Below are 19,234 nucleotides of genomic sequence, written 5' to 3' on the forward strand. Positions count from 1 at the left end.
CTACAGAAGCTACATATTCAATGTCAATGTTTGTACTGTCTTTAATTTTACGTCGTACAGATAACTGATTTCCATAATCAGGAGCGATCGCGGATGAATGTGAAGGGAGTACGGTGTTGTTTTACTCTCAGCGAGTGCAATAACAATTTGATTACAGTGGTTGACCGAAAGGTTAGAAATACCTGAGGCGAAAGAAAAATATTACAGCTTATATTTGAAGCATTTAGCAGCGTCGTAAAAATGTCTAGAGCAGATTTAGACGCTATCCAAGCCAAGCTTAAGGCCGCTATCCAAAGCCATCAGGTAAGCACTGAGAAAGTTTATCGGTTCCCGCACTACACCCATTATCGATCACTTGTCCATTATCAACTTTTAGATGCCGAAGTTAATGAAGTGTATTTGAGTGCGAATTGGCAAAGAAGAAGGACTGTTACTGTTGTTAGAAAATATCCTTGTATATGTAACTGTCGTGCTTTAAGTCTGGAAACGTGCGACCAGTGCCGGAGATTCTTTTCTGTTTTCACATATCTCTTGTGCGACAGGTCCACGAAAGGAGTATCATCTTAGTCACCATTTGGATATTTTTTAGATAACCAGATAAAACTTGCAGTATATTCTTTAAACTCGGCTTCTGATCCCAGGTCAACTTCATTTTTCATTTCAGATGCTGGTAATGAAACTGAAGAGTGAACCACAGGTAAGTCGAACGAAGAAACCGTTTGTTCCTTGCCCTATCACTCCACTTGCAGCAACACCCTCCCAGCGCGAAGCTCGCACAGAAAATATCGATTTTTGTTGTAGAAACTTTTCGTGCGGCCATTTTCTCCGAACTAAGTCAGATTTATTGGACTTCATGTAGCCTTGTCTTTATTTTGCAGAACGCAACAATGAAGGACAAGTTGCATGAACTTCAAACTGAGATAATGAATCTAAGTAAAGAACAGGTATGAAATAAAAGGAGTGGGAAGCGAGAGTGGTGCATCTGTTTGTAGCATGACTGTAGTTGGGCAGCGCAGGCATTCACCTTGAGAGATGCCAGGGAATGGTAGTGTTGTGTGACCTGCTATGCTAATGCTTTTATTGATTTCTCTGTACTTCTGTAGTTTTTTCTTTCTTTGCTACTGCGTGCAGGATTTCATGTTGTCATACTCATCAGCAGCCTGGGACGACTGCCCACAGTGTTACTAATGATTGTCCAGCAAATTAAAATATCATATTCATAATTGTCGTTCTTATTTAAAATTTGCTTATGGAGCAGTATTGTTTAAACTCTTTAAATCTTATTGTAAACAATATTACTACCAAATATCATTAGTCACAGTCAACAAAATCTTTTTATTTTGTGTGTGCCTTGTAGCATTTATTTTCTTAATTGGGCAGGAGCCGTTAGGTGGGGTTGGTTATATCATTTAGGTTTCGAGTAAGTTTTTTTTTTTTTAACATTTGAATATGTGTAGATATGCTTGTTTTCATGAAAGTCTGCATTGTTTGGCAACTAAATATTAATATTATTTATCACTATCAGATTTTATCTTATGTGTACCTTATGCTACTTTTCATTTCTTTCTTTCTGTTCATACCAGTGTTAAAAATTATTAAAATTTTGAGGAACAACCAGACCTTTATTTTTAAAACAGCATAATAGGTGTTTAGTTTGAATTTGTCATTGGTCAACAGTAATTGTTAATTCATTCAAGCTCTTTAATTCCTATAAGCAATGAAGCTGATAATATCTTGTTAATGCTTAAATGCTTGCAGTTTTAAAAATGGCCTATATTATTTTATGTAAGATTTAAAATATGTACTTCTAATTATCTGCTTCAGTATTTATGGTCATGGACACAAAATAATGCCAAACTTGAAATTTGCTCTTGAACGATATTGAAACTGACAGTTGAGAAGACATATAAATGTAGAATTTTGCAAAAGGGGATTATTATGATATCAGATTGCATTTTCTACTGTACTATTGAAAGCTATAAATGATGTAGATGTATTTTGTTTAGGTTGTTTTGCACAAACGTGCATTCCAGATTTGGGTTTTTATTTTCGTAAAGTGAGTAGTTGTAGTAAAATGTGAAAAGCGAGTATGTATTTTAAATAGAGGAATAAGATATTATCAAATCTGTAATGGGGAAGTAGGTGTAAATCTTCATTGTAATTTGTGAGTATCCAAGTGTCTAGTTTTATCATTGGAAATGTTTTCTGTGTATTATTGTTGGCATTTTTTTCAGTATTCTATGAAATGATTGTTGTGAAATTTTATACAAAGGGAGACTAGTATAAGGTTAACAACTATTTGCTTCTGCATGATCGTTTCCAGCCTTGTTATTTTATTTTTTTATTTATTTATTTTGCTTTTTTTTTTTTTTTTTTTTTGGTGTGTGTTCCAAAAGCATATCTTGATTAAAAACATATAATCTTCATTTAAATATTTTTCTGTGTACAGCTGTGTATAAAACCCTTGGTTTCTTTTGACATTTCCATCAACCTAAAGTAATGTAGAATATTTCAGGAAATAACGTTGGCTTTAACATAGCTTGGACTAACCAAAAAACTGCTTAATAATACATCTGCATAAGGGGAATTTTGTGTCTTTTTATAGACAATAAAGTTAACAGAAATTTATCAAGTGGTTCATACTCAAATATAAGTTGAAATATGCATACTTAATTACATGGATAGTTTTGCTACACTCTGTGCCAAGGGCAACTGCTTGATAGTTTGGCCAATATCCAATCTTTGACATAAGAAAAACTGTATCTGACGCCATATCAGTCTTCTTGACAATAATTCTGAGGTAATTTAAACTTTTTGCAATTTTAAATTTTTTTGGCAAATTTCAATATTGTACTGTTTAAAAATACCAAGTTATTTTAATTTATTGAGATGAATGCATTCCATGAGGTTTATTTTTGTGCCTTGCTAATTATCACAGACTTGAATATTTATATCTGTTAATATTCAGAAAGGTCCCTTAATAATTTAGCACTTTTCCCTATCGTCAAAGGCAGGTTCAAAGCGCTTTACAAAAATAAAATCACATAGGCATAATAATAATGGGATTTGAATGAATAATCTGGAGAAATGAATCAGAAGTGGAATTAAACTAAATAAATAGAAACATTGTCTTTCAAAGATTAGATCTTTATCCTTCTGCTAGGTAAATTAATGTTAATGAGGCATGTTAACTGTTGCTTTTCACCTGGAAGTCCATTTTGAAATATTGAAGAAAGAAAGGGAACAGGATCACACACACTGGATAGACACTTGATTTTAATTTGGTGAATATGTAGAAGTAGGAGGTAATGCCTTTCAGAAATAGAATCCTTGTCTGTAGAAATGCTTTTACTCTCACAAATTGTGCTGAAGTGACTGCAGCAGCTAAAGTAGGAAATCAGTTTTGAAACACAACTGCACCCTGATATGAGGAGCTTCGAGTGTTTTTATCATGAAGAAATGTAAGAAAAGTTAATGATGATGGATATGCAACAGAGGATATGATTGCAAGCAAACATGGCAAATGAAAGAGGTGATATCTAAAAGAAGAAGTTATGTATGTGGTGAACACAGAAGAAAAGGCAGAAAAAAGGGATCTACTTAAAATAACTGGCAGCAGTTTTTCATTTTGCTTTATACATAATTTGAAGTTTGATATCGTTTCTTCGTCATATGATATTTTAACTTTATAAGATAATGAACTTAGAGATTAACCCACATATATAGTTCACCCTTCGTGTGACTGTGAAATTTTGTCAATCCCAACTACAAAGACTGTAACATATAGAAAGTGTGTGGTCTGCTCCTGCACTTCTAAAAAAAAATATTAGGCTTTCTTCCATGCCAATTAGTGAATCAGTCTTTAGCGACAGCATTTAAAAGCTCATGGGTAAATTACTTATTTAAAAATATTTTTTGTCCATTATATAAAGCAAGTAATATTCATTATAGCAATTTTCAATATTTAAATCAGTCAAGTACTTTAATACATTTCCTGTTTAGTTAATTGAAGTTTGTTGATCATTTAGTGACCAAGTGTATTTTAGATCTGGTTTTTTGACAGAAGTATTCATGTAAACTGTAAAGAATAAATATGACTGCAATGTAGGAAGAAATCATGGGATCACCTTAAAATTCTACATTGGCTTATTTGTAGCTTCAAGCATCTATCAGAATCTGGTTTAGCATTAAGAACAAGCAAGAATAGATAAATCTTGGTGATGACATTACTTACACATGGCTACTATTGTATATTTCAGAAAAACTTATTTAATACTTGTAAAACTATTATAGTCATAATATCTAGTAAAGGTATTTTGGAAAGATTTTAAAGACACGGACCTATAAATTTCAATCTCTTATTATGGCTTATGCAACCGCTTTGTTCAAAAACAAAGTTTTGTGTTCAGTGTAATCATGTTAAGAGTGGCTTTTTTTTTTTTGTACTGTGGGATAATACTGAAGGATGCTGCAAATCACTTGTAATGAAGTGCAATATTTTTGTATATAAAAAAGAAAAGTTTCATTCTTGCATGGGGTTCAAAAGAATGCTGCAAAATTTGATTTGTGGAAATCAAAGTATAAACACAACACACACTTGCTGAAGGAATTGCTTTGGCTTCCAATACACTACAGTAATCAGTTTAAGATAGCCACTCCTGCCTATAATCACTTTGAATTTTGTCTTCCCCAGCGTTTGTTAACTTCTTTACCAGCCTGCCTGCACTCTCCAATCTGCAGCAGAAAAACTCCACAAAAGTCCCCAAAACTAACCACAATACATTTGGACATCATTGCTTCAGTTTTGCTGCCCTGTGTGTCTGGAACTTTAAACTGAACTGAGAAATGCACCTACACGCAGTAGTTTCAAAACTCAGCTGAAAACTTCTCTTTTGTCTGGCTTTTCCTTAAAAGATTAGATATTTCCTTGTTCTGTAGTGTGTAGATTTACATGTTTTTGCTGTGCAGTTGAGGGATTATATGTGGGGATTTAATTCTTGTGTATGTTTCTGTGTGTTTATGCGTGCACACTTGCTTTATGTGTGTATCCCTATTGTAATGCATGTTAAACCTTAACAAGAACTGCACTATATAAGAGGGATTTATTTCCATCAGAGACCTTATTGATCTCTGGGAAAAGAAGTTGGTGGGTAGAAAGTTTGGGTAAATGAATTGTTGATCTAAAAACAAATCCTGACAAAGCAAAAGTTTCTTTCTTTGTTCTTGAAAAAGGACATGGCATATAATTTCGACTATTTCAGAAAGTGCTAGTCCAAGAGCTTCGGCAAGAATTAATGCAGAACAGCAAGAAGTCTTTTGTGACCTCTACTGGCCTGGGCTCTATTGTTCCTGCTGGTGAGGCGGTGTCTTCTGTGCCCTCTAATTCTGCAACTGCTAGTCAAGCAAGAGTGCTGACCCTTCCATCTCAGGCTCTCCTTCCAGTAGGTGTGATGGTTCCCCTTGCCCATGTACAGGTAAGTGTCTTTTAAATTTGTCAAACTTAGATGAGGTCATGTTGCATTTGAATGACCCAGTCACTGCACCATTTCAGCATTATTTGCTTAAAGTATGATTGAAAGATTTTGACCAAGTTCGATGTTTTAAAATGATTATCTTTCTGAATATGATTAGAACTGTTTTAACTAAATGTATTTACTTGCAACAAAGGCAACATGATAAGGCTGACAGAAGAATTTGGCTTGTCTCTTTACTTTCTTTTGTATCGATAACAAGTTTTCAGGAACTGTTTATATGCATAACCTCAGTGATGTTACAAAGGCATAGGACATTTGTATTAAATAGTTGTTAATATCCTAGAAAGCTTTTCTATTTGACTGATAAACATTGGTATTTCAGGCCCATTCTACACTTTTGGCTTTTCCTGGGGTCTTGAACCAGCCTGGTGATTTGGCATTCCGAACAGATGGTCAGGACCAGCGCCATCTTCTTCTTAACTTACAGACCTTGAACAGCACTGCTGTGACAGCTGCTGCTGCTGCCTTGCATAACAACAATAACAATATTGCAACATCTGCTGTTGGTGGCATAAAGCAGCCACCATCTTTAGAACCTTCCATTCAGCCATGGAGGGGTTCACCACCAATCAAAGTACCTCAGTATCCCATTAGCCAAGTAAAACCTCTTCAGCAGGTAAAACTGTTGTATTTTTAGACACTATTAATCACCTACATTAGGTCTGTAAGCAGTGAACCAATGTCAGGAGATAAAACACTATTCTGTATCTGTGTAGTCCCCATTAGTGATTTAGGATTTTAGGCAGTGAAAGTAAAGAATGACTTGCATATATTTATTTTTCTCTGAAATAAGTTGGGGGAAGGGTGGTCTGGTTAGTTTTTGACAAATAGAAGGCTCCGCTGGCATTTGGGTCTTAATACAGAACATTAATAAGTCTTTGAGACTATAGTGTTTTCTGTTCTCCCTAGTATTGCACTGGTCAAGCAAGAGTGCTAACCCTTACATCTCCCTTCCAGTCCTTTTATTGAAAAAACATGAACTTATTATGGCCAAATAAATTAATGTTTGATGAGTGCATATCTATGCAAGAGGGTTTTTTTTTAAAATTTTTTTTAAAGTTAGAAACAAAACTTAAGACAGATCAATTGGCAAATATGAAAGTGAGAGAGAGCAGTCACCCTCTAGCCATGAATGAACTTCATTTTTATACTCCTGTTGAAACACTTCTATTGGTATTTCTGAAATTGTAAGTTTTGCTCTGCTTCAGAGTTCCCACAACCAAGCATCCTCTGGTAAACATGATTCAGGCCAGAGCAATGGATTTATCCATAGGAGTCTCTCAGATTCTGGAACCAGAAATATAAAAGGATGTTTGGATGTTGAAACAAAAGACAGCAAAAAGGCAACTGCTGAAACTAAAAGTTTTTCATCTGAGGAAAAGAAGGTATTCAAACTAGGAATGAATTTATTTCTCTCCTTTTATTATATTTTTAGATGCATCACTGTTCAGGGTTTGTAAAAATGTTGAAGTCATGGAAAAAGAAAATCTTCCAGAACTGGAAGATGTGGAATTTTTACAGCTTGGTGAAGAGGTCTGAAATTTCTTTGAAGTTAGGAAATCAGGATCATATACAATTCACAGGAATATTTTCTGGAAATAAAAAGTGAGGAAAATATTCATCACTAGATAAAAGTTGGGATTACAATGAACACTTGCAATGAATAGGTTAGAGACTTTCAGTATGGCTACATACATATTTATGTTGAAACTGTTCCTAGTGGGAAGAAAAGGGGTTTTTGTAAGGTCAGAGCTATTTAGACTTTAAAAATGTATCAGACGTGCATGAAGACCATGGGAAGATGAGAAAAATATGGGAGCAAATGTATTTGGTGCAAGTGGACGATAGGTTTGGTCACACTTTTATAAACCGGATTGCTTTTTTAGAGAATAACGTTTTGATAGTTTTGTAATAGATGTTGAGTTTTCTGCTCAGAATTGAGTTATATTGAATTTTAAACATGAGTGTGTTTTAAAAATGTTTGGTAATTTTAAGTCCTGTGAGCTACTTTGACTAGCAAACTTCTTATCTGTTGAGTATTCTTGGATTAATAAAATATACATTATCTTAAGTCTTATGATGGCATAATGATCAAGGTAAAAGTTAGTACTTTAGTGGAAATTAAAACATCAGGAAGATGTTCACCATGTTTACACACAAATATAGTTGTGATGCAAACAAAATTTTTTTTAAACTACTTTTTATTAAACATCCTGCTTCAAAAAGCATGTAGATGAAAAGAAATACTAGAATTAACACTTTAAATTGTATCATTGCCATATTTGTAAGTTGACAAGTGGCATCTAGCTCATGATATTGTTTTTTTTTTTTCTCTCTCTCTCCCTTCCCATTAGAAAATGGACTTCATGGCATGTCTTGATTTGGTAACTCCAGCTTCCTTGAAAGGCAAGTATTGACTAACATTAGATCGATGCATGCTGTTGATTTGATATTGTAATATTGCTGTGTGCCAGTGTGCATGTCTATATTCTTGCGAAACTCCTTTAAATATTAATCCATTAAATTTGACATACAGTGTGCATAAATTCCATGCTGTTGTGCTCTTTGAATACAGATGCTGCATCTTGATTGCTGGATGGTTATTTTTATTGTTTCTCTCCCAGTCAAGTAGTCAGAAAAGAAAATCTTTTTGGATCTTGAGTTTTTACATTATAGATGATATGTGTATTGCATATCTACTTTAAACTGTGAAGTCTTACCTTTTTTTCTTTTCTCTTGATAATTCTCATCACTATGTTCACTTTCTTCCAACCTTGCCAAAAAATTATATTAGAAGGAAGTTGGAAGACAACAAGGTAGGACTTTTAAGATGCAAGTTTCGTTTTAGAAATATCGACGAAGCTATATGAAGTGCTTATTTCAAAAACAATTTTTAGTGAGTGTGAAGAAAATTTAAATTTTAAAAAAAAACATTTTTTTTCGTTTAATATTATTTTCCAGTGGTATTCACAAATGATTTAGAGTTTCCTGACCTTCATAAGCTTACAATTGCTGTGTAGAGTCACATATTTGCAGTGGACTAGTTTTATAAGAGAAAACAACAGCTGTTATTAATTCTCAAAGAGGCTTGTTAGGAGTATTTCTGTTTTCTGCTAACATGCTGAACTGTCTGAAGTGATGAGCTTTACTTTATGTGATTTCCTATGGAGCTGCCTGTCTTAGTTATTGTTCATTACTAAGTTACAGCATTGCCAAACTGTGGGTAATAGGGACAAGTTGTTAAAAAAGGTTTTGTTGTTATTGTTTTCTTCTTTTTTAACTGTTCAATCTTTGACAGGTTTACTTACAGTGGTAATCCCAGCACAAGGTGATTGCATTAGAATTAACTATCTGTTCGTGTTGCCATTGATTGGCCATGAAATATGCATGTATCTAATTAGACATTGCCTTGTAGGATGCTGGTCTTTTCTTTATGGGTGTGTGTGATGACATGCCTTAAATGATTGGGAACTTACAAGAACTAGTGAGTACTCAGTGAACATTTGCAACATTTATAAACTGTTTTTGAGATGCTGCATTACTGGCAATGGTTAATGGATTCCCCGAAAACTGACTTATTAAATTACTCACTCAGTAGAAAGCATGAACTTAATGTTCCATTGTTTCAAGGTAGCGATAGACGAGAAGAGGATCAAAACCCTTTTGTTGGGGATTAGAAACAATATATCAGCAACTAAAACTATGATTGTGTTTGACATTTATAACATTGCTTGAAACTTGTAAGGAGCAATAATTATCTTGATAACCCTGCAAAGATGTATAAATCCTTGCAATACGTATGATTAAACCTCTTATGTACTTCAGAATCAAGAGACCAAATGCTTAAAATCCTGAACAGCCAGTCACTGAACTCAGAAGTTTTCTTAAGATCTCTGTTGGCAAAACTGTTTAACAGTCTGTGATGACAATAACTATGATTTCTTTTAAATTTTGGTTTAATGAAACATTTTCAAATATGACTAAAGGTGTGTGTGTGTAGATGGGTGTACAAGAAAGAATCAGTTGTGATGTGGGCCTTTACTTTGGCAAGCTTATTAATGATTTAAGTTGAAGCATGCATAAAGTTTGTAAAGTTATGATAAAGTGTTCACCAAGAGAAAATATCTGGCAATGCATGATGCATGGCATGGTTAATATGTGTCCCTTATTCTCCATCAGTATTTAAGTATAAATTTTGATCTGCTGTTTTGTGAAGAAATGTGAAACTCTAACAAGAAAATTTTGACAGGAAAAGGATTTTTGTCCTTCTTTGTCAAAGACAAGTTAAATACAAACCCTGGAAATTTTTTTTTCATCTTCCTTCATTTTTCTCTTTTTGTCTTCAGGTGTACTTAGTGATGTCAGTATATTTGGAGCAACATTTTAAATACTAACGTGAATCAAGCACAAATTCAAACTCAATTTTTCTGCAAATATGCAAATAGATTTATGTGAATTTTTAAATCAATTCTTAATGGGTTAAAGCACACATAGATTGGCCTCAATTCCAATTTTAGGGCACCATTAAAGGCTTCAGCAAGTCCCAAGGGCTTCAGAGCCATTGCCATAGCTACAAGTTATCACAGTTTGTGATGTCATAGGAAATGAAGCCTTGATCTCTTTGATATAATGGGGGAGAAAAGAACAGTGTTAAAAGGCCCATTCTTGTAAACAAAGTACTTATTCACTTTTAATTATTAATTTGAGTATTAATACCTTTTTAATGAGCTCTACTCTCTTTTATTAAAATGTTTTATTTTGGGGGTTGTATTTATTTTAATTTCTTGGAATTTGTAACTGTTCAGAAATGCAGACAAGGAGGGTGGAAAGGAAAAGACGCTCAACTGCAAACCCTCAGTTCAGTTACAATTTTGAGCCAGAGGTAAGGTGGAGAGATTTCTATATGAACATTACACATTATAGTTGTATAATACATTTTGTATTCCAAGAAAGGATAGATTGTCCCTTGTATAATTATAGATTATTTGAACACAGATATTTTATTTTTACTTTGCCTGTACTGCAATGTCAGAAGTTTTCCAAAGCTAGAAGAAATAGAGTCATTGCTTGTAATTTCTAAATATACCATCCTCACATCCTTAGGGATCATGTGAGGCATTGATCATGAAGCCTGTTAAACATTTATCAGAGTCTAGCATTAATTCTTGAACTATATAATTCATTAAAAATTGTAGTTAGTACTCTAGTAATCTCTTCACCAAAACCCACTAACATTTTTTTTTCAATTTTGTGTGTGTGGTGGGGGGTTGTTTTTTTTTTTTTTTTTTTTTTTTTTTGTTGTTTTTTTTTGTTTTGTTTTGTTTTGTTTAGAGGCGGCGTGGCAACAGTGCATGGCTAAATGGATTACCGTCGGTAGTCCCTAAAAAACCAAGAGGTAAACCTTTGCTGTTTTACAACAATAACTTTTTAAAATAATTTTAATTTTACTTGTTATGCTGACTTTCAGAAAGTTTGTATCAGCCAGTGGTGAATAATGTGTATGCAGTTATAAGTTTCATAATTATGGCATCTTTTTCATCATCGTTAGCCATATATTTTATGCATTACCTTATACTTCCTTTTTATTATTTGTGAGAGAAGATGGAGGAGTATTTGGAGAAAATAATGCCCACATTGTTGCTTAAGTGGTAAAAACCCTGCAGAAACATCCTGCCCAGTGAACTTTGGTAACTAAAAAAGTTTAAAGAGCCAGCTATACTTCTTGTGTAAATATAGAGCAAAGAGGTGTTAACGACAGATCACTTTTGTAGAGGAAACAAATATAAATTTGGTGTGTTGTGATATTTACAAATCAACAAAGTGATAGTAATGTTTATGGATTATTGAACTTTGTATGTTACTTTTTTAAAAACCAAATATTTTAAAAATTGTGTTTTCAAACAGGCAGACCATTTAAGCCCGGTCCTTCCCCATTAAACAGTCGTCCAGGCACACCAGACAGTATTGAAAATGCCGGTACAGAGTTTAGAAAACAGCTGGGATCTGAAGTAAGTTTACTATTCTAGTCATTCCTGATGATCTGGATTATGGTGAAGTCATTGTGTTGTGTTCAACTTAAAATCTTGACTTGCCTGCTTTATCAAATTGAAACCAAGAAAATGATGCTGAAATAAAAATAACGCTTGTAACTTTTCTTTTAAAGAAAATTTACAGCTGATAAATTTTCTCTCATTAAATTGCTAAATTTTACTTTAAAAAATGCTGATAAATTATTCAGTTTGTGTACTGACGCTAAAGTTTCCTGTCGCTATCATCTTAAAATTTGTCTGAGATGAGTAGTATATGTAGTTGTTTTTTGGGGATTTTTTTTTCAGTTTATTCTGGCAGAATAAAAATTCTGCATTTAAAGGCATTTTCATTGTTTCACAGGGTGATAATCATGATGATGTTTGTGCTGAATGTGGGAAAGAAGGCAAACTACTGCTTTGCTCTACCTGTACTCTAGTCTACCATTTGGACTGCCTTTCACCACCATTGGCTACTGTCCCACCTGGTCCATGGAGTTGCCCTGGATGTATAGTGAGTTATTTATCTTTATTTTCATCCTTTTTCTCTTTATTTGGCTATTTTCCATTTGCTGTTACAGGGTTGATATAAATGTATTATTGCTAATCTCATATACATGGGAGAAGACAAACAGGTAACATTGTAAGAGAGGGTTGTGGGGAGCTAATTATTGAAGAAGAAGAAAAAAAGACATGTGTAAAAGATACAGGATTCTTTGCTAGCTCAGCATAGCGCCCCCCCCCCAAAAAAAAAAAAAAAAACAAAAACAAAAGAGAGTAGGAAAGTTTCTATTTTCTAGAAAAGGGTTTCGACATATGGATAAATTTTTTTGTGCTTTAGTTTATGAAATATTTTGTACACCTATAATTGCTTGCATATTTGTTTGCTATTTGTAAATGTCAGGTATATTGCATTAAATGTATAGGTCATTAAATCATTCAAATACAAATTCCAGCTTGATGCTGCCTCAATCCTTGCCTTCCTATATCTGAATACTAGATTTTAATTTTAGATTTTTACAGCTTTGGAAAGAGAGTCTCAACAAAAGTCTAAAGCCTTTTATTTTTTAATATTAACATGATTTCTAGTCCCATGCAATGTCAGCATTTGAAAAAAAAATTACAAAAAAATAAATTAGCTAAAAGTTTTATATATATATAAAAACGACGGTGCCTTTAAGGCTGGCATATTTCAGTCATTGCTCACAAATAGAAAGGTATTTTACCATAGTTGCAAGAAGTGCAGAAGGACAAAACAAGTTTTAGAGCCATTTTTGGCTGCAAGAATGGAATATCAAAAGTAGGTATTGATTCAGCATGTAATCATGCTGAAAATAAAAGGCAGAGCTTATTCTGGCTTAGCAGGACCTTCAAAATTTCGCAGAATGGTACAAAATTTACAAGAGCGCATGTATAGACAGGTAGCACAGAACTTTAAAACTCATGGTTGTCATTCTTTGAATTGGTATTGAATCAACCATCTCGGTTAATGTTTAAATGCTTTCAAATAACTGTTCTCCACCAACCAGTTCTAACTTTTGGGGCAGAAAACTGGTGAACTACTAGCACTTGCTACTGTCACTTCTCACCATCCTTGAAGGGTGGGCTAAAAGAGACATGAAGAGAATGTCATGAGTCTGGGGCTAAAAACCCTTTAAACTTACCCACTTAGCAGGGGGAAATGTTTCCTTAGGTGCGCTTCTTATCATTTTATAATTGATTAAGTCTGTGTACAACAGGTAAAAGGAAATGGAATGACTGGACTCAGCAATGGGGCTTTGACAATGGTTCACTCCTATATCAATGCAAAAGCAAGTAAGTATGTGTGTTTATGCACTTTTTAAATGGAGCTGGTGGATCTGTTAAAAGCTGTACCATGGAGCGTGCTAATTAGGTTGGTATGATGAACTGTCTTCTAATTCCCTTGTTAATGAATCCTGTTTTTGTGCTCATGCTGTAGATTTAATCCAGACTGCAGTTAGTCTTTCTTCCAGTCACTTGTGTGTATCGTTTGCTGTCACAGGCAAAGAAGAAGAAAAGCGAAAATTGCAGCGTAAAAGTACAGAGCTACTTAGTGAGAAATTGTCACTTCAAGAAAAGACGAAGCGGCTTCAGGAGCAGATTGTGGTGAATTTTACATTAATTTCTTGTTTTTCTTTTCCCACTTAGTTTTTGGAGAAACATAATTGTTTGCCGGTCTGTGGTTCCTGACTATTTTTCCTGACTATTTTCAATTTCTGTTTTATTCAAATGTCTTTGACAAAGAATATTTCAAAGACAATATAACAAAGGTAGATTTTTTTTTTCTTTTTGGTGGGTTCATTCTACATAAGATAGGATATCTTGTCACTATAAAAAATATCAAGATAGCAAAAATGTAACCTTGCACATTGTTTCTTGTCTGTGTAGGAACATAAAGAGCAGAAGCAAAAACTCACAGAAGTGACAGCCAAGACAGCTGAACAGGTTGAGACCCTGACAAACTTCATTAAAGTGTTCCAGACGCCCACAACTTCTGTGAAACTTTCTGAGACAACAGCATGACCTTATTCAGCCTGCTGACATTTGCTGTCTTTATCCCGTTGATAAAAGGGAGGGAGAGTTCAGGGGAGGGGGAGAAGAAGTAGGGGAAACAGGCAACATTAAAATATGGTTGACACTTGCAAGTCTTTTAGTTGAAGTTTGTTCAATCATGGACAAGAACAGGAAAAAAATTTACAGAATGGCGTGTCTGTAGAGGTGCCCAATAGCAAGGCCAACAGGAGAATGGCCTGCAAAGCTTGTACAGTAAGAGTGGTGACTTAGGCTGGAAACTAATATTGAAACCTTTTTTGGCAGCTAGGAGAGGCTTCTGCACTCTTGTTTTGAGACTTTGAACTTTAGAATTTAGGGTTTGGGTGGGGTGTCCAAAGGTGCCTGCATCAGGCATACTTATTCCACTGCTCCAGGACATGCTGAAGATTTGCTGAATAGACCTAGCTGACATTGTGACCATCCTGTGCACTTGTGGCTGTTAAGTCTTCATATTTTACTTGTTACTTAATAAAAAGACTGTCTTGCCTTACATTTGCAGTTACCCGAACGCCTTGCTAGATTTTACTGCATTCATTCTGTCAACAGCTTTTCTTTAAAATACATGACAGTGGAGCTGAGATACCTTAGAGACTGTCAGTTCTTATTCTTGGCAGCTTACCTAGTGTTGGCAGCCTGTTTTTTTTTAGAAAAGCTTCTCAGTTCATTGGGTTCTCAAATGCTGAGACTAAGGGAACCCCACAAAACATTCCACAAAGATACATTATTTTTCTGTATGGCAAAGTTCATTTCTATAAATGTATAAATTTCTCACTTTTGCTGTTTGATGATTTGCAGTCTTCAATATGTCTTTTGCTTTGCATCAAATGAAATTCTCCTTTCTGTCTTCATTTACAGACAGCTAGAAGTATTTCAAACTTTAAAAAAAAAAATTTATATTTAAAAATAGTCGTCTTGTTGATGCCAAAAGCATTGTTAAACTTTGCCAAATACTTTCACCTGTAGAAAATTAACCTTTGTCAGTTGTAAAACTACTGTATTATACATTGGCAAAGTATCAAATTGTGGCCAGTTGAGGTGCCACATCAAGCGTGTAGTCTTTCTTCAAACTATATTCCTTAGGGGCATATCGTTTTAATGATGGTGTGACATGGATGGCTGTATAAACTTTGCATAAGCCATTTTCTACAAAAGCCCACCCGGCATTAATTTACCTCTGTTGTTGATTAGCAAACACTGTACCAATTATCAGGGGAATCAATTGATACTAACAGTTGCTTCAGTCATAATCAAAAATATTGGCCTTTTTCAGAGGTCAGAAGTCATTGGTCTTTGGTGCTAATTACTCAAGTTTTCTAGTATTAGAGATCATTTCAGTTTATACTTTTCTACTGTATTGTGCCTGTCAGGATGTCGTTCATAGAATGTATGTTTTACACTCTCAACAACAACAAAAATCGCTTTATGCATTTAAAAGTGTTGAATGCTCACGGTGCATGACATGTTTGTATGTATATATGTAAAGATGAATGAAAGTGTACTTAAAAGAACATAAGAAGGATTTAGCATAGGTGAACATGAGGTTTTGTTGGGTTTTTTTTTCAATAAGGACAGGCAGCAAATTAAAATGATAAAGTGTTTTCATAAATGCTGTCTTCATTCCTGGTTTTGGCTGTGCACAAAGACCATTTACTACTGGCTTGTTAGCATTAGTTGTGTGCACCCTTTAAAGATGCTGAAGTTTTATTTTAATCTCAACATAAATGTTGTTGAATGGATCAGGATTTATTTTTCTGGTACCTGTAAAAGGTTTTGGTTGCCATTAAATTCTAGCTTCCACCATGAGTTTACAAAATGTTTCAATTAGAGGCAAGTGTAACCTTAAAGTATTAAGTCTATATGTTAAAACTGTTGTCTAAAGTTTGGGTATTTGTTCATAGCATATGAATTTTGCTAAATAAATGCTACTGTTTTGCCTGGCAGAGGCAACCATCCTGGTTGTGAAACCTTTGTGCACTTAATATTAGATGTTCTTTCACTCTTCCAATCATTTTTATGTGAACCTTACCTAATCACAATGCTGCTGTTGCAGAGTCTGTGGTAGAAGTGGATGTCATGTCTAAGACAGCAAGGTTTGGGAGAAATGATTGTTGTGGCTGGCAAGAAACAGGAGTCCACAAGACAATGTTATTGTTCTATTTCTAAGATTTGCTGCTGTATAATAAAGTATGAAATCAAACTGAAACTGCATCATGTTACAGAGCTTCCCCCATCCCTCCCCCTTTTCATCTTTTATTAGCTATGTTTACTAGCTCCAAAGATATTTTAGCGGAGCAAAATATAAATGATGACAATGGTGTTGGAAAATAGAAGTGGTGCAATCTTTTCCATAAGATTTTATTTTGCATGTACATTATTTCCTTGGACACTTTGTTTTAAAGGTTGAGAGGAAGTTTATAAAAGTACATAAAATATAAAGAAGTAAATAGACTTAAAAATTATTTTAACTGGTCTTACAAAATGATAGAACAGTGCTGCTTTCAATCTGAGGCCCATTTAGTCATCAGTTTTCTTGCATTTTGCGTGGAATCTAGTAAAGAAACTAATCCTATTACGTCTTTGCAGGCTAGTTGATATGATTCTACCCCATGGGTTAGAAGATATATTGGCGGCAGCCTTCACTAATTACTTCGGTGACAGTGTATCTATTGTAATATGAAATCTGAGTCAGTGCACGTGTGCTTAAACAATTTTTTTTAAAGAACAATTAGTGCATTTTCACAAAAAATGAATAACTTCTACTTTATTAACCTGTCAGCAATATTAATCTTAAGTTTTAAATGAACGACTAACAAGGCATTTTCAGGGACGCCATTAGCACAAGTTGCTTGCTTTTTCTCCCAACAAGTACATGAGAACTTGGGTATAGTATAGAAACTGGGGACGTCACAGAGAAAATTCCACTTGGCCACCCCATGCATGCAAGAGTTTTTTTTTTTTTTTTCTGGTTGCTTCTAACGCATAATGGTTTGGGTTTGTTTTTTTTTCCATTATCGAGCAAAACCTGCATGTCAGCTCATTTTTAAATATGATGGTTGCTTGGCAAAATCTGCATGCCAACTCATTTGTAAACATGGCGGTTGCTGGCCTCTCTCACTTGCAGCATCATGGTTTGGGTTTATTTTTTTAAAAACTGATCTTATTATGCAGTCTTTTGCCTTGCACAAGGTTGTGTACTGTCATATCCACTTGAACCCATAGCATGAATAACTATTTCGTTAAGCATCTAAGCTGTCAGCAGCAGTGGCTTTTTAATGGAATGTTTACTTCTTTCTAATCTGCATTATCCCTAACTTTAAGGAGTGCATGAAGACTGCCTGAATGGCCACACTGTTTATATGTACAACTTTTGTGTTATTGCAGGTGTGCCTGAAATTTATTTCAGAAATTTATGCCTCGTTCATGGGAATTTGGTGGTTGAGAAACTAGTTCTTTTTACAATGTCTTGTTAACTGAAAATGTAAAATAATGGTGTCTCTCTTTAATGATATTATTCTCAAACCACATATATTTGCCTTTGTGCAAAAATTTGTAAAATACCTCATGCACTTCCAACTACCCTTGCTGATATCTAAAGGAAAGAGATTAAATTGTTAAGTTTAGGTACATCTTTTAATGCTTTATCAGCTATTTTTAATAAATGCCAAAGTTTTTATGTTTCAAGTTCATTAAAGGTCAACCTGAGTGTACATTTTTATTTTCAAAAGAGTGGGTTAAGTTAAACTAACTGCCCAAATCTGAGCAAATAACATTGTTAATGAGATGCTAGATTTTGAAAATTACATCTCGCGCCTGCATTTTCTTTTCCTGTGTTGTCTTAAAAAAAAAAGGCTCACTTTTACGGCAACAGATTAGTAGCATGTGTTTGAAGCTGTGAATCGTCTGCAGTCTTCAGTGATGTCGGACGTTGAAATCTAGTCAATCGGTATGTGCATTTAAAAAAAATTTATAAATCAACATATTGTGGCAAACTAAAGACAAAGGACTGTTGTGTAAACCAAGAAATTGAGCTAAATTTCATGTTGTACTCGGACTTTAAATCTGCACTTTTATAGCAATCAGTATTGGTCTAGGTTTGTCTAATTGCTGATTTTTTGTCTGGAAAAACTCATCATAAGATTCATTTGATATCATAAATACCTGAAACCATTGCAAATGCTATTTAAAAACAGCGCTGAATGAACATTGTCCATTGTTGCGATTTTGTGTTTGGTGCTTAATTAGAATTGTAAATTAAATGCTGCTGATTTCCTGATGAATGCATTCCAGTGCAGAAAAATTTGCCTTTAGAATTTTTTTAGCTTTAATGATTAGCACATCTCACAGTAAAGAAACTTAGTGAACATAACACTATAGTTTTAACAAAACATACACCATCTGTTTACTCAACATGTATTTATACCTGCCTGAACTTTAATAGTCAAAACACTGATTGGATAAGTGTTTGAGCTTTGCTCAAATAATGTGTAATTTGTGCTTTAAGATTGAAAACAGTAGATGCCAAAATCCCTTGTCAAAATTATTTCTTACGATGGCCATTTTCTGTTCTTGTGATGTTAATAAAACAATATATATGCAGGATTGAATGTGATCACTTGATACCGACTGTGAGAAATTAGGAAAAAGACATTATCTGTATGTTTTTTTTCTGTTGTGCAAGACTGAAGTAATCTTGCATGAGATACATGATTGTGATGAATATTTACTATGTACAGTTGTGGATGTATGTGCATGACGATGTGTATATGAAATAAATTTTTAGCCGCAGTGAGATTTGGTTTTATTTTTGGATACTTAATATGACAGTAGAGGATTTTGGTTTTGTATTTTCAAATGTCGATAATCAGCCTGTGATATTTCCAATAAAGCTAACACGAAGCAAAAATATTGGGCAACAGTGGATCCACAGAAATGTTTGCAGAAACGGCCATGAACATTATTCTCGCGCTTTATTTAAATTATTCTCAAGTTTAGATTGACACAAAGTATGTATTGCCAATGTCAGATTGTATTCATTACGCGAGTTAATGTATTGCCTGTTTTACTTTTAAAAAAATAGCACGAAGGCATGCACGCAAACAC

The 19,234-nt window shown here is 34.2% G+C and overlaps 1 protein-coding gene across 4 annotated transcripts; it reads left to right on the forward strand.

Annotated features, from left to right (window-relative positions):
- Positions 1–75: 75 nt before the first annotated feature.
- Positions 76–18,919, forward strand: LOC112560299 (PHD finger protein 21A-like). Of its 4 annotated transcripts, XM_025232065.1 has the most exons (16): positions 76–303; positions 665–697; positions 879–944; positions 5,262–5,474; positions 5,857–6,150; positions 6,743–6,919; positions 7,889–7,940; positions 8,833–8,862; positions 10,340–10,416; positions 10,866–10,929; positions 11,439–11,542; positions 11,925–12,074; positions 13,300–13,375; positions 13,584–13,687; positions 13,970–14,026; positions 16,185–18,919. In XM_025232065.1, exons 1-16 carry the CDS (start codon positions 241–243, stop codon positions 16,194–16,196), a joined length of 1,572 nt encoding a protein of 523 aa, XP_025087850.1. In that variant the 5' UTR covers positions 76–240; the 3' UTR covers positions 16,197–18,919. The 4 variants fall into 4 exon arrangements, with proteins under 4 accessions (XP_025087850.1, XP_025087847.1, XP_025087848.1 ...); XM_025232062.1 differs by having other exon boundaries at positions 13,970–18,919; XM_025232063.1 differs by lacking the exon at positions 8,833–8,862 and having other exon boundaries at positions 13,970–18,919.
- Positions 18,920–19,234: the final 315 nt, after the last annotated feature.

This window comes from Pomacea canaliculata, linkage group LG3 (genome assembly GCF_003073045.1).
Source record: "Pomacea canaliculata isolate SZHN2017 linkage group LG3, ASM307304v1, whole genome shotgun sequence".
Taxonomy (NCBI): domain Eukaryota; kingdom Metazoa; phylum Mollusca; class Gastropoda; order Architaenioglossa; family Ampullariidae; genus Pomacea; species Pomacea canaliculata.

Excerpts from the sequence above, each read along its gene's own strand:
- LOC112560299 (XM_025232062.1), top strand. The coding sequence starts at position 241 with ATGTCTAGAGCAGATTTAGACGCTATCCAAGCCAAGCTTAAGGCCGCT. Across the intron at positions 304-664 it reads CCGCTATCCAAAGCCATCAG|ATGCTGGTAATGAAACTGAA; the intron begins GTAAGCACTGAG and ends TTTTCATTTCAG. Across the intron at positions 12,075-13,299 it reads GGAGTTGCCCTGGATGTATA|GTAAAAGGAAATGGAATGAC; the intron begins GTGAGTTATTTA and ends TGTGTACAACAG.